The following is a 16,397-nucleotide window of genomic DNA, read 5'->3' on the forward strand; positions in this document are numbered from 1 at the left end:
TTATTTCAGTTATAACCTCTGCACTATGATAGAATTACAGAATGCTATACAAGGAACAACTTATCTTTATGCTCAAAGTGGTGAACTGTTTGCTAAGGTTCCATTGATAGACTATCTAACAGAGGACACGGATGCTGGTAAATTGATTCTGACAAGCGTAAGAACTGTACTCTTAGCTCCTATTGATCAGCATGATAATATTGTGTACGAAGCTGTTCTCATCGGGAAAGAGAATTATGATTTAGATGGTCGTGGAAAGGAACATATTTATATTGCTTTATCACCTCAATGTGTAATGGCTATGAATCGATTAGGATATAAGAATGGATCGGAGGTTGAAGTAGAAATCCAGTTCCAGATGGATCGAGGATTGTTCTGTATGATGCATCATGCTATTGACTGTCTTAATTCTTCCGACATAGTATTTCCAGATATCTCTAGAATTAATCCACAGTGGAATGAAAAACAGGTCATCAAAGTTAGGTAATTGACTTTTTGATCTATTTTATGATTAAACCATTATCATGATTAATTATCTTTTATACACTTTGAAATAATTATTGATGTTCTTTAATTTGAAATTAATTAAACTTGACTTAAAAAAATAATATTGGCATTTTCTAGCAGTGAAACTAATATGATATTGTATAAAATAAAACTAAAAATATGCTTCCTGTTGCTGTGGACATGTCTTTTTAATTGCACATGTTACAAGCTAATAATATTAAACTGTCTTTATCATATTTATGCATAATGGTTGCTACTCCAATTTTTTTTTCTTCAATATTTAATATTTAATTTGTTTCTACTTTAGTTCTAATATTCTGAATGGAGACCAGATACAAGCTGTACAACATATTGTGGCAGAGAGAACGGGCTATACTCCACCATTTGTTATCTATGGTGCCTTTGGTACTGGTAAAACTGAAACTATTGGCCAGGCAGCAATGGTCCTGCTGAAAGAAAGACCTACTTCTAAAATCCTGATATGTGCCCAATCTAATAGGTGGGTAAAAAGCTTGGTGAATACATATTTCTGGTTAGACTTGAAAATTAGAGATATATAACATGATGTGAATAGTAACACATCCAACAAAAAATTCTGTGTTAACTGTTTTAAGAACCTGTATTATTTCATTGTATCTCTGAGGTACTACTTGGGGAAAGGGTAATAAAGGTGAGGGGTTATGAGCACGGACAAACGGGGAATAAAAAAACATTAAACACATGACAAACAAAACAAACATGTTGCATAAAAATAAACCTTGACCACCACCATCTAAATTTATTTGTATTATACAGACATGTGTCAGAAATCAATTATGCATAGAAATTGAAAATATCTGCTACTGATATATCTTTTTTTTCAGTGCTGCAGACTTGTACATCACTAAACATTTGGACCCATATTTACAGAAAACTAAACAGACACAAGTTTTACGTCGTGTATACTTCACTGAGCGACGAGTTAACACTGTAACACCTACTGTTCAGAAATATTGCCTCATTTCTAAGGATAAAACAATGTTTGTTATTCCATCAAAAGAAGATATCCAAAAGCGTAGAATAGTAATCGTAACCTTGTCAACATCCTTAGCATTGACCAATCTTGGAATTAAAGATTATTTTACACATATATTTGTTGATGAAGCAGCGCAGGCATTAGAGGCAGAGACAGTCATGCCATTAACACTTGCATCTGAAACAACATGTATTATATTAGCTGGAGATCACCAACAGATAAGCCCAAAGGTCTACAGTCCAGAAGCTATGCAACAGAAATTTAATATGTCCCTGTTAGAACGACTTCATCTGTACTATGACTCTTACTCAAATAGAATGGACAAATCAAATTCTTTAAACCTTTTGCTAAGTATAAACTATCGTACAAAAATGGAAATTCTACGTTTCATATCGTCTGTATTCTATGGAGGACCAGATCGGCTAATATCACAGGCTAACCTTCCATCTGTGTTAGAGATTACACCATTGATGTTTTACGGGGTACAGGGTGTAGAAATACAGGACATGGACAGTGTTTCATTCTATAACACATCTGAAGTACAAGAAGTTGTAGAGCGGGTGAAGGAATTGTATGATACATGGCCATCACAGTGGGGACCAAGACAAGCCAAGAAAATAGGAGTTGTTACACCTTATTATGATCAGGTAAATCATTTTTTTTTTTTGGTTAAGAGATGACAGCATGCATTTATGTTTAATAATGTATGTACATGTATGTTTGTGACAGTGACATATTTATATTGATGCAAAAAGAACCCATATTCTTGCTTTATGTTAAGTTTTCAAATTCAATATTTTATTGTTAGTGCCTTGGCGTAACAATCAAAAAGCAGGTATAATAGATATAATGTTTCAAAGGGTTATAGCCCTTCATTGAATGCTTGTTTGCCTCTGCCCAGTCATGCATTTGTGCATGTGATGCTATTTAAACCTGTCTCGTACAGTGTTTTAAAGTACATTTTTTTTTCTAGAAATAAAAGCAATGTTATTGAAAATTGTTTCAACATGTCAATGTGTTGTCAGTGATTAATACAGATTATTTTTGTGCATTGTTTGAATTTTGAGATATTTTACTATCATTAAGTTGTGCATGCGACTTCTCAAATAGTAACTTTAAACACCAAACACGGGAGTTACTCTTTCTACTCTTTAAACTTTTTTAACCTTTCCTTCAAAAATTTAATTAAATATATTTATATTTCAGGTTCAATTGATACGTAAATCATTGAGGAAAAGGCATCCTGACCTAGGGACAGTCACTGTAGAAAGAGTTAATAATGTTCAAGGTATGAACTTTAAAACTTGACCCAAGAAAGAGTTAAGAAATGGACCTTAAACTTGATCCAAGAAAAAGTTTTGTAAGGTATGATCTTCAAACTTGACATAATAAGAAAGTTTGTAAGGTATAATCTTCAAACTTGACCCAAGAAAAAGTTTTGTAAAGTGTTAACTTCAAACTTGACCAATGAAAAAGTTTTGTTAGTTATGAACTTCAAACTTGACCAAAGAAAAAGTTGAGGTATGAATTAAAGTTTAACTGAAGTGTAACTTCATCTTTCTCAATTGCAAATTTACGGTCAGGAGTTTAATTTATCATGTTTAATGTTCTGATAGAGCTTTTGAAAATTCTACAAAAATCAGTTAAACAATTTCACAAAAACTTTTCACTACCACATTATTTGTTGTAACCTTTAACTTAATCAAAATATACAACATTATCGATAACCACATGAATCATTATAATTTTTTTCATGGACAATTGCAAATGGCAAACTTCTTGTAAAGCAAAGGTGTGATACCAAAACTAGGCTAGCTAAAACATATTTCCTTGATTGTGACTAAAGAAAAAAAATTATTCTGACCTTTTGACCATATTGTTTTTAGAAAGGAAACATATACACATATAATTTTTTTTAAATATTCATATTTATATGGTGGTTATTTTCACTAAATAAAAATTAAATCATACATACATGTATTGGAACTAGGGTCAAAGTAATTTAACCCAGACATATTTGCACAGTGGACACTTGTCACCAAACATGAAACTGATATTAGTCATATTATACACAGTAACAAGTATTACAGACTTAATAATACTCACTGTCAATGTAGTTTTAATTAGCTCATAGATATACTTAGTTAAACAAATAATATAAAAATTGAATTAAAAAATTCTGTTGTTTTTTGTCACCCAAGTTAATTTTGATTGATTGATTGTTGGTTGTTTAACATCCAGTTCAAATGTGCAAATATTTCTTGCATGTTCAGGATGAAAGGCAATTTTGAAACTGCTTACCTAAACATAAAAAGAAAAAAATCATGTATACAAACAAAAAGTGTTTTGTAAAGAAGCGTAGTCTGTGAATAACAAATGAAAATTAATTTCATTTATTAATATTTATTTTTTACAGGTAAAGAATTTCGTGCCTTATTTATATCCACAGTAAGAACACGAAGTTTGATTGACACTGTGCAGACTAATGGATCAGAGGTAGATATTGGTGATTTCGGCTTTTTGTCTGATCCAAAATTGTTAAACACAGCTTTAACTCGAGCTCAGTCCTTTGTAGCTGTTGTGGGAGATCCTGTTGCTTTGTGTGCCATCGGTGAATGCACTAATGTATGGAGAACTTACCTACAACACTGTAAAAACATGAAAAGTATTCGACCTTCATCTGTGACCTTAGAATCTATTAAACAGCAGGTCTCTAATATGATGAATTCAGCTTCTGCTAAAGATAAAATGACAAAGATAACAGAAAGTCGTAAACCAGTTAACCAGCCACAACCACCTCCATTGTCAAGGCCAGAAAAACTTCCACCATGGAAAAAGGCTGCCGGGGTGTCTAATGGTATGAATGGTGATATGAATCACACTTCTTCAAACACAGATAATAATGTCTATAATTATAGTATATCACCAGAGGGAGCTCTCAAGCAGTTAGCTGGAATGGATACCTCTTTAATTGGAAATGACATCATAATTCAGTTGATTGACAATTTAGCTGTTATTTGTAATGGAAAAAAACAACCTAATAATACTGGTATTCCATCTGCTGAATATCTTAATTCATTGGTTGCATCAAATCCATTTAAGTATAGACCGTGTGTGTTGAAATGTTTAGAGAATGAACTTTATGGACAAACTATAGACGTAAAATTACCAAACGTTAATCTGATCACCCAGAAAAAATGTCATGGTGCATTACCTGGTGATACTGTTGTCATGGAGATGTCAGATGATGGAGAACATGGATCAGTTGTGGGTGTACTTCAAGAAGGATTGGATTGGTCAGAAAAGGCTTTTGTCTGTCGAGTAGACCCAGAGAATACTGGTTTATTAATTCCTGTAGACCATGGTATCTGTAAGATGTATAATGTTATAACATTGCCTCACTTAAACCGAGTTAATAAAGGCCATGTTTGTGTATATTCTCTAAGTAAGAATGGAAAAATCAATTTTAATAATTACGAGAAAGTATCTATCCTTGACCCTGGAGAGAAATTATTTATCGTTAAATTTCTTAAGTGGGATATTGATTTGGACGTCGCCTTAGGTATCGTAGTAGGTGTGTGTCCAATCAACTCCGTGAATTCTGTGTTAGAAGTATTGAACATTGATTATAACATTCCATCATCCATAGAAAATAGTGATATCGATCAACTCTATCCTACAGATTACACTCTGCCGTCAGATGTTTCCTCTACTCATACAGATATGAGAGAAAAGTGGACTTTCTCAATATCCTCACCAACAGAGGCTATCGTCAATGCCTTTAATATTGAAGAAACTGGTGATGGACATTATGTCATTGGAATTCACACATCTGATGTTTCAAATTATATCACTAAGGACAGTCCCATAGATTTAGTTGCTAAGCAGCATAAGGTATCGCACCTAGAACCTGGTAAATCTTCAGTACCTATTATACCATCTAAATTATTGGAAAATGTGTGCAGCTTTAGGACAGGAGTTGATTGTCTGGCACTTTCTATCTTCTTAACAGTGAAGAAAACTGGTGACATTATTGCAGTAGATACAAAAACATCAATTGTTAATTCAAAACAGAGCTTCAGTTATCAAGAAGTAGAAGAAATTTTAAGTGAATCAGCCTCATCTAATGATTATCTGCAGAGTTGCGTTCTGGTACTCTATTACATATGTGGTATGTGGCGTCAGAAAAGGCTTGGTAATGCTGGATTATATTTCAACTTAGACATTCAGGAAAAGACAACTCCAGAAGCTTGTGTACTGGTACAAGAATTATTAATAACAGTGAACTATCATGTTGCTCAGTACCTTCTAAATAAGCTACCAGATGTAATTCCCCTCATTTGTCAGCCCCCTCCTAGAGAATCCATATTACAACTTTGGAAGAAGCAGTATGCAGCCGATGCCTTAAATAGTATAGCATTAACACAACCCTTTTTGGAAATCGGTAATGTTTGCAAATGTAAAGTAGCGTGTACATGCATTGTCAGTTTCCTGAGACAAAATAACATTAGAATTAATGACTCTTTCAACATGTACAAGGATTTATTTGGGGCTATATGTGAGGCTGCAGAAATGAATGCCATCCACACAATCCAAAAAATAGTTGTATCGGCTGAGTCTCATCCCCAGCTTGCTGTTGCCTTCAAGAAACTGAAAGGGTTACTTGATTCTTTTAATTATCAGTGTTCTGGTACTGTCAGTCCATCAGATCGTTGTAACTATACTTTAAACTTGGTAAATTTCGTTCACATGACAAGTCCTGCTGATAATTACATGGATATTGTAGTACATCGTATTATAAAGTCTCTTATAAATCAACAGTCAATGCCGTACAGAGTGGATGAAATACGTGTTCTCTGTGATGTTGTGAATAGTTCCTTGATTAATAACAGGATGTATGAACAATCTGTCATTGAAGTGCATCTATGTACAGCACTCCATTATCGTCCCCTTGCCTTGTACCCAGTAATAGAATCGGTTAACGAAGCAGAAATAAAGTTATGCTTTCCATTAGTAAGTGGTATGTCTGAGAGCTGTCATAAATTATCTTTAGAGATTCTAAAAGCAGAAAATATTTTAACAGAAAAACAAGACGTTCTAAACATCACACTGCATGGTCGTGTTTATGACAGCACCAGTAAAATAGCCACCATGGGTGACAGTTCTGTAATAACTCTGAATCCAGAACAGTTTGTTTGTAAAATGCCATCTTTTCATTGGCAGAAGCTAATCATAGCTGTGAGAGAAGAAAATGCTGAGAAGCTTCAAACAGCTGCTGCTTCTTTAAAATCTTCTGCCATTAATAACAGTAAAAGTGTTTATGCTACTGAAGTGTCATCAGAACATCTTGTAGCAGATAATAAAGCAAGACAGGCTGTGTCCTTTGAGAGGAAATTTGCCGTTGGTAACGTTCTCCAAGTACAGATTACTAGTAATAAATCATTGGGTATTCCTGCTCCTATAATTCAACTTGTGAACTTAACGCCATTATTGGATATATGCCTAGAACATCGATCTGATCCAGTATCATGCTTCTCTGTATCAAAAGATATCGAACCTATTTCTAAATATAGTGATGAAGAAAGTTATAAGAAAGCATGGCTATCTGTTCTCAATTTAGAAGCTTCAGAAAGAGCTGTAACAGCAGGAGAATCTGTGATTATTCATAACATTATGATGACCTGGCAGGAGAATGCTGATTATTTCGTGGCCTCGTTCTCACTTCCATTGGAATTTTGCAGGCAAAGACAGTTAAGTTTTAGTTGCCATGGTTACTTTTGTGTTAGATATAAGGGATTAGATATACCTTTGGATCCAACTGTAAACGAGAGAACAGCTTTGCTTCTGAATAATGGAGTACCTGTAACATGGGTTGGACATTGTGTATTATTAAGAGTAGACCAGCAATTAGACACAATAAGAGTGCAGATGCAGTTAACACAAAATTCTGTCAAATTCCCAATACAGTTGATGACACAAGCAGCTAAGACATTACCCTGTACAGTAGAATGGATACCTAAATGTAACCCCGATATGTAAGTATATTACCTTGTACAGTAGAATGGATACCTAAATGTTTATATTACCCTGTACAGTAGAATAGATACCTAAATGTAACCCTGATATGTAAGTATATTACCCTGTACAGTAGAATAGATACCTAAATGTAACCCTGATATGTAAGTATATTACCCTGTACAGTAGAATAGATACCTAAATGTAACCCTGATATGTAAGTATGTTACCCTGTACAGTAGAATGGATACCTAAATGTAACCCTGATATGTAAGTATATTACCCTGTACAGTAGAATGGATACCTAAATGTAACCCGGATATGTAAGTATATGTTAATTAGCGTTACAGATAGTCATCTCGATTATAAAGGCAGTATGAGGTACAAAAACTATTAGTCATTAATTTAACATTTAACTATCATAATTCATACATGAAATTATCAAATTGAAATTACTGCTGTTAAAGTTAATACTCCATACACAGTAAGAAAAACAAAATTCCGTATTGTATCACTATTGAAAAAAAGATGCTTGCTATTACAGACTAGCTCATTTGTGACAACAAAAAACAGAAAATCTGCAAGCTCCACATGATAAGATTACTGAAAGTCAAATATATAATGCATGGATGATGAATGGTTTCTTATACAGCCAAATAAATTGAAGGATGAAAACAATGCATTATAATAAATAGAATTGAAAATTTACTATCTACATGATCTAGATACAGTTAGTCATTGTTTGAAATATTTTTTTTGCTAAGCATGACAATCTTCTTAATTACAGGTATATCGAAGAAGCTCTTCTACTGTTAACAGAAAGTTCACAATTAGCACGAGACATAGCTAAGCATAGAAATCCAGTTCCCCTAGGTAAGATTTTTATACGCCCGTTTACGGGTTGTATTATGGTATACCATTGTCCGTCTGTCCGTTCGTAGTCAACATGTCAGACAATAACTCAAAAACGCTTTAACCAATTTTCATGAAGTTCAGGGTTCGACCTCTGCGGTCGTATCAAGTTTCGCCCTGCGGAGCATTTTATTTAAATTTTTCCATACATTGGAACTTAGTCATTTTTCAGCAAAAGTTTACAAAAGATAGTACCAATTTTGTGTTATCAACTCCTACAATTTCCACCACCCAGATCCTTGGAACTACAAAGACAGATTGCACCAATATTGAATATATGCATCTCCCATTATGGAATTGTTTAAAGATGTTTTCCTATTTTTGACATATTCAGTTTTCTGCAATAAGGCTGAATTTGTGTCCTTCCAACTGATCTAGTTTATTGTTAAAAAATTGTTCATGAATTGAAATCTAAAATTCTTTTATTTTCAGATGGCAGTAAGATTCCAGTAGTCAACACAAATATATCAAATTTACCAAAATTAGATCTTTGTCAAGATGAAGCGTTCAATATGGCTATTACTAAACCATTTACAGTCATTGGTGGTCCTGCTGGGACAGGAAAGTCTATGCTTGCAGCTCGCCTTGTTCTAACTTTTGTAGAGAAAAATAGAAGGACCCCAAGAACAGATATAAAACCACAAGTTTTAGTTTGTGGACCTAATGAAGAGTCTTTGGATTCGGTTGCTAGTAAGTAATGGAAATGTAAAATGTAAAATATTGATCCTTGGCAAATGTTTCATAACTAAATCATTTTGATGTTTAAACATTTGGATCAAATGGCAGAGAATATAGTTAAAGGAAATATTAATTAAAGTTATAATACAAATGGGATAAAACTGGAATATTATAATTTTATTATATTTGACCCATGGCTCCCGAAATGGTCAAAGTTACCAGTCATCACCTGCAAATTTGATTTTTGTCACCTGATGTTTGGCTGAAATGACACAAAGAGTTGGTTTGCCACTTTCATGATTTTCATATTTAAATATTGAAAAAAAATTGTGGTTATTTTTTTTTACTTGTTTTTTAAGTGAAAAATTTATTCATATAGCTATCAATTAACGATCATTATGAATTTATCTGACCTCTCTGCCCTTTATCTGTGTGTTCTTTAAAAATGAAACTTTCTATTTTAGATTATTTGCTTATGCATGGATCAACATGTCCTAAAATTGTAAGAGTTTACTGTGAAGATGTTGAACAAAAAGATTTCCCAACAACCTACAGTAGTCATGTGACAGGAAATAAAGTGTTGTCTGTTGTTATGGAAGGTATTGCCCTGCATCATAAGATCCGTTGCTCATCCAGTCAGTTTTCTGAAAGTATACAGGAACAAGATATGCTCCTACAGTTATATCCTGATGATATCGGCCAGGATCAGATCGATGAATATATAGCTACCATAATGAAAGCTGAGGTAGCAGAACTAAGAGAGGCTGATATAATAATGTGCTCCTGTGTAACTAGTGCGAGAGCTAAACTTCGTCAAAACACTAACATCTTTCAGGTAATTTGTATAATAGTTGATGCTTTGTTAAAGCTCTTACCATCTCTACGTTTTACCTTACCCGACCCAAATATCCAGTGTTACCTATTGGGATCTATTAGCCTCTGTGATGTATTAACTGTTAAGTTTTCATATTACTTCCAGCTTCTCAAAAAAGACCAGGCCTACTTGAACCAAACATATTTTATGTATATAAGGCTCTTTATAAATATCCTTCATATTTTCTTATAGATGAAAACTAAGGCTCTTTGACTTCTCTTCTTCTGAAACTACACGGCCAGATCTTTTCAAACTTTATAGGATGATGTTTGGGAGATCCTAAACAAAAAGCACTCATTTCATGCTAACTGTGTGACAAACATTGTTGCAGTGATACCACATGGGTTCCCATTGAACCTAACACCATTTTATCTCTTTAATTGTTCTAAAACTAGATAATCTAAACCAAACTTGATATAATATAAGTTTTTTCTATAAAAAATATTTCATTTCATAAATTTGTCAGTCTGTTGTCTTTGTGCCTATTCCTAAAACTTAAAATTTACAATCCATAATTTACATTTGTATTTTAAGCAAATCTAAGTTGAATCCTCTCTTGTTTTAGGCTATAAAGATCAAACTCCTGTTTATACTTTTTACATTAGTTCTAAAGGGGACTTAAATGCATTTGAGGTTTTTGAATTTATAATATTTTTTTTTTAAGTAAACATTTTGTTCAAAATGTTCTGGTTGTATGTTTCCCAAAGCACCTCTGATGCATCTTAAAAATTGAAAATTGAATTATGAAGTTTTTGGTTTATGTTACGGTGATAATTATAATTTATGTGTATCTGAGATAATAATACATGATTTACATTTAGGTAATAATTGATGATTGTGGAATGTGTACAGAGCCAGAGAGTATGACACCAATAATATTGAACAGAAATATACAGCAGGTTACATTACTGGGTGATAGTCAGGGTCTGAAACCTACAGTCCACAATAAAGCAGCTAGACTTCTTGGACTACAGAAATCTCTTATGGAACCCTATGTTGATAAAACTATAGATTTAAAAGCTCAGTATAGAATGGTGAGTTATTTTTTATGCCACCCCTGCTGCAGTCATTGGTATGTCCCAAAATAAGTTTCCGTTTTCTAACTTAAGTTTCCCTCAACCAAATGTTATGAAACTTATACACAATGCTTATTACCACTAAACAGATCAAGTTTGAATTTGGGTGGCATCACTTTCAGCGTTCTCAAGTTATGTCCCTTTAAGAATGGAAAAATTGGAAAATTTGCCGTTTCCACAATCTAACTTTTGTTTGTCTCTACCAAATGTTATGAAACCTATACACAATGCTTATTACCACCAGACACAGATCAAGTTCGAAATTTTGGTGGCGTTACTTTTACCGTTCTCAAGTTATAGACCTTTGTAAATTGAAAAATTGCTGAATTTGCTGTATATTTACAAGTGGGGGCATCTGTGTCTTATGGACACATTCTTCATTTACTGATTAATGATCCTGAAGGCAAGATACAGGTATAACTTTTCAGTGGTGACATTAACAGGTTGTAAAATAAAAACTATTTATTTCAAAATATAGATTGATTGTTGGTTTCTTAATGTTCAGTGACCAAAAGATAGATGACCTAGATCTCCAATTCTTTGTCCGAAGATGTGTCCAGCGATGAAGTTTTAATTTATCTCTTATATATTGATTGAATTCTCATGTGTGAACACTTTTGGAGTTTGTCAGTCACCTTGTTTTCAGACACTTTTGGAATTACAGGTGGGAGTATGCTTAGCATCACAACAAAGTTAAGATCTTGTTTAGGGCAGTTATTCCGAGTAAGAGTAGACATAAGAGTTCAATAACATATACTATTTTGGATATTTGTGCACTAGGTGATTTGTTAATAATTAGAAATATAGCACTTTTAAAAAATAAACTCTATATGTAGACCTTTTGCCCCCATATGATATATTTTAATGGAAGTTTATCAAAGCTTATGCATGCAAATTCAACTTTTATGATTATTTTAAGTAATTGCTGAACTCTAGTTACTAGTAATATTTACTAATTTACATCATTTACAGCATGATGGTATTGCTGAACTTTCTTCTGAGATATTTTATAACAACCAAATACAGAGTGGTACAGCTCAACAGAAGGGTAATCCATCCTTGTCTTTGTGGCCTAATAAACCAGTAATATTCTGTCAGGTCATAGGTCAGGAGGAATGTATCAAAGATTCTGATTCTATGTACAAAAGCTTGTGTAACAGAAATGATGCTAACTGTACGGTAAGTTATGTTCGAGGTCAAGAAATTATGTTATAAAAGAGCTGGTTCTGTTTTTAGATTTTTATGTACTAGTTGTGAAATCAATGATGAGATTAATTTAGGTTTAGTTTTAGCATAGTGAAATAATTTTGATTTGTACTATTTATATCAATAGGTACTTGATTTGCTACTTAAATTGATTATTGAGTTACATATAAAGAAGTGAACTTTTGATTTGCTAAAATATTTGTGATCTGTTTGCTGTTTTAAAAGTATATAAAATAAATTGAAAATATTGATATGTTTGTTGTACAAGACTGAATTGAAAGAAGAAAAAAACTTGTAAAAAAAATTTCAATCACTGAAATTGTAAAAAATAACTTGCAAGATATGAAATAAATTGCCTGCATTGCTTGAATACTTTTTAACTGGATTGTAGGTAAATGCTGTAGTAAGTTTGATTAGACAGCATAAAGTACAAGAATCTAATGTTGTAGTCCTGTCACCCTATCAAGCTCAATGTCAACTCATTACTAAAGGTCTTCTACAGCAAGGATTATCTGGTATAGAGGTCACCACTGTATTGCAAGCTCAAGGTAAGGAAAGATAAGTCATGTCAAAGATCGTAAAAATTATAAGCATACCTCTGTTGGAGAATAAAACTCCTTTAAAGAGAATAATATTTAGGGTTACCATGAGGTCAAAACTGCTTAACAATGTCATAGTAAGGCTAAGGTAAAATTTGATTACAAGTTCAAGGTTCTTATGACAAAATATTTTATACAGGATTCCTTTAATTATATGTAGTACATGTCATTATATTTTTTTAAACAGGTTTTGAAAAGAATAATCAAGTTATTTGAAAAATATAAACCGAGGATTGAAAGGGGTTGATAATGTTAACGAAATGTAGACATTTTTGTGTGCATTTATTGATGCGAATGTTGTTCAAAAGACAAAAGTGCAAGATTAATTACTACGATTTCAGGAAATGCTGCAAGAATGATGCTGCCAATTTTAAAATTCATGTTTTTATTTTTGTGAAATCTCTCCCCTGGCAATTTTCACATTGATAAAACATCGCAAAAATTTACATTAGATAGTTCAATGAATCATACTTTGTAATGTGTGTTTAAATGCTTATTATGTGCCTTCTACCATAAAGGAAAAAAAATTTCCTGGAAGTTCACAAATTTTGAGAAACATTTTTTCATGCTGTTTTCAACATAAATTGATATAAAAATGTATAAGTAAAATTATTTATTCCAAATTTGATTCCTGGTGTAAAATTTGGGGTAAAAAATGTTTATTTATAGTTATATCTTTTTGTGTTTATAGTATTTCAATGAAAATTGATATACATGTATAGGTATAATGTGTTAAACGACAACAAATTTTTTATTTTTTTTTTTTTTTGGTAATATTTCAGGACGACAATGGGATTATGTAATGATTTCATTGGTTAGATCATTGCCCAATGATAAGATAGAGAAGAATCCAGACCCAGACTGGATACAGCGATTTATTGGTGATCTATCTGATAGTAATCAAATTAATATAATGTTAACTAGATCAAGATGTGGACTCATTATGATAGGTATGTAACAACTATATATAGTGAGGTTAAAAACTTATAAATTGCCAGATTAGCTTTAAATGTATGAATGCCAAAATATTGAGGTCATGTATAGAATTCGTGTATTATTGTCCTCTTCATTGTCTTCAATCTATACACAACGGATTTTGTCCTAGTCAACCATCCTGAAATTTTAACAAAGATTCTTGCTTCAAGAGAAAGTAGGAATTCTAAATGAAGATTTTTGTCAAAATCAAATGAAAAATAAGACCAGAAGGGATCAATCTTATAAATATTTGCAGATGATTTTGCTTACCAATAGACATGAGTGTTATTATTGATATAAAAAAATGGATTAAACATCACAATGCTCTTTGTCTTAGCAAATCCAGAGCCTTTTGACCAAATTTAACTTAATTAGTTTTATGTCGGTTCACCTCTTTGTCTTAGCAAATCCAGAGCCTTTTGACCAAATTTAACTTAATTAGTTTTATGTCGGTTCACCTCTTTGTCTTAGCAAATCCAGAGCCTTTTGACCAAATTTAACTTAATTAGTTATATGTCGGTTCACTTTTGGAATATCTTTTACCAAAAAAAAATGATAATCATTGCAACAACAAAAAAGTTAAGACATTTTAGTTTGGATTGGTTACTACATGTATATTTTAAACCTCTTTTTCCATTATAACTTACATGTATGTAATTTTTGACAGGTAATACAGAACTATTATGCGTTAGTTCTCTGTGGAAGGTAATCATTAACAGATTACAGAATCAAGGACAGGTTATGGAAGCTGTTGATTTCCAACGGTTAATGTAAACAGATGACGACATTTGCAAGTTAATAAAGTGTATCAATAACCTTAAATGAGGAAATAATGGACCAATAGAATGTGTTGTTCGTGAATAAGTTTATTTTACTTCATTTGATTACATATATATCTTGTACATTTTGTGTTGCTTTGATATTTTGCTTAAAGATTACATATTGTTTAACTCGACTCTTAATTTTGATACATTGTTGGTTACTTCACATACCAATCAATAAGATGGTTTTTTTTTCTTATAGAAATTTGTTTTCCCTATTATGTAGCTTTAGAATATTAACGAAATTTATTAACTTTGTTTATCTTGCCATGTAAATAATTTAGTTTTTGTTTTAGATATGTATTATATTATATTGCTTGCAGTGTATTATTGTTTTTATTTGCCTTTCTTGATGACGAAATAGTATACTTGTTGCGTTTTATGTAATTGGAATAAGATATGAATTGATATCAACCAAAATTAACTTGATCAGTCTATCTTTGTTTGCAAAGGCTTACAGTCTTTATATAGTTAATTCTAATAAGTATATTCATGTCTTTTGATTTATGTATATATATGTATATTAAGTTTATTATATAATGATACTTTTGTTATAGTTATATATGTTCTGGACAAAATTACTGATTAGGACAATATGCAGCTTCCTTTCATGGATACAGGCTAGCTGAACTGACTAATAATTTATATTTATATCATGCATAATTTTTTTTATTTTACCCATGATGAAAATGACTAGTTTATGCTTCCTTATGTAAAAAACGTGCTTGGTTTTTAAATTAATATGTTGTTTGATTGCTTTATTGTTTTTGATTATTATATTTGATTTTGATTTCTTTTGATATCGGCCTTTTGTATATAATGACTTTCACTCTTGCATTGATTTGTTGTATCCAAGTGTCAGTGATTCAGTACATCATTTTGAAAAATCTGCAATTTTAAACACTTAGCTTTGTTTCTTCTGATTTTAACAAGGAGCTTCAAAAATATGGCAACCGCGTGCCACCATAATAGATAAAATTATATGACCGTTAAATAACATCACATTACCGTTAGATAACATCACATGACCTAATGATCAGCGACAGACCATTATGTCATTATAAATTTGCCTGTTTCTAGTTCAGTTCTTAAATTGAAATGAATTCCTGCGATCAAAGCAACAATACCCTATATGATGTATACATTTATCATATATTAAGTGTATTAAAATCATAACTTAATATCTAGATGAATATTACATTGTGTCTTGCTTTGGTTTTAATATGTGTTTATATATTCAGAATAGGAATAGATTTATTGTTACACTTTTCATTTTATGATGAGATAAAGGTCTAATTTCACATTTTTGTCTTATTAAGTACATATAATTACTCATGCTATACATTCTGTTTGCACTTGATGAAATATGAGAATCATGATTAAATTACTGTTGAATTTTTAACGAATTCTGAATTCAGAGATACATACAATGATTAATTGTCAGTGTCACTTCTATGATTATATATACACTTACTTTATTAAATCATATATCTGCTTTTAAATGTTATTAGTTGTTTTTAAGCCTACATTATGATAAGTTGAAAGAATGAAGTACCAAAAGGCCAAGAGAACTTTTATAGATCATTGATATTTAATATAAAGTTGCATTACTATCTGTACATATCAATTTGACTATTTAGACTTATTTTGAGTCCCTGCTCCTAGGTCATGGTCAAGTGACTTTGAATTAGTTAGCAATTTTCAATGTTAAGTTTTCTG

At 31.9% G+C, this 16,397-nt stretch overlaps 1 protein-coding gene across 1 annotated transcript in view; it reads left to right on the forward strand.

Moving 5' to 3' along the window:
• Positions 1 to 16,180, forward strand: part of LOC127708587 (helicase with zinc finger domain 2-like) — a 47,403-nt gene extending 31,223 nt beyond the window's left edge. The window contains exons 17-29 of the mRNA XM_052213574.1: positions 10 to 483; positions 815 to 1,006; positions 1,371 to 2,169; positions 2,729 to 2,810; positions 3,939 to 7,557; positions 8,325 to 8,410; positions 8,882 to 9,139; positions 9,592 to 9,962; positions 10,823 to 11,035; positions 12,050 to 12,256; positions 12,675 to 12,831; positions 13,665 to 13,832; positions 14,525 to 16,180. Of these exons, the coding sequence (XP_052069534.1) occupies positions 10 to 483; positions 815 to 1,006; positions 1,371 to 2,169; positions 2,729 to 2,810; positions 3,939 to 7,557; positions 8,325 to 8,410; positions 8,882 to 9,139; positions 9,592 to 9,962; positions 10,823 to 11,035; positions 12,050 to 12,256; positions 12,675 to 12,831; positions 13,665 to 13,832; positions 14,525 to 14,631 (6,733 nt within the window). The 3' untranslated portion in view covers positions 14,632 to 16,180. The remainder of the gene's footprint in view (positions 1 to 9; positions 484 to 814; positions 1,007 to 1,370; positions 2,170 to 2,728; positions 2,811 to 3,938; positions 7,558 to 8,324; positions 8,411 to 8,881; positions 9,140 to 9,591; positions 9,963 to 10,822; positions 11,036 to 12,049; positions 12,257 to 12,674; positions 12,832 to 13,664; positions 13,833 to 14,524) is intronic.
• The last annotated feature ends 217 nt before the right edge of the window (positions 16,181 to 16,397 follow it).

Source organism: Mytilus californianus, unplaced genomic scaffold (assembly GCF_021869535.1).
Source record: "Mytilus californianus isolate M0D057914Y unplaced genomic scaffold, xbMytCali1.0.p SCAF_7, whole genome shotgun sequence".
Taxonomy (NCBI): domain Eukaryota; kingdom Metazoa; phylum Mollusca; class Bivalvia; order Mytilida; family Mytilidae; genus Mytilus; species Mytilus californianus.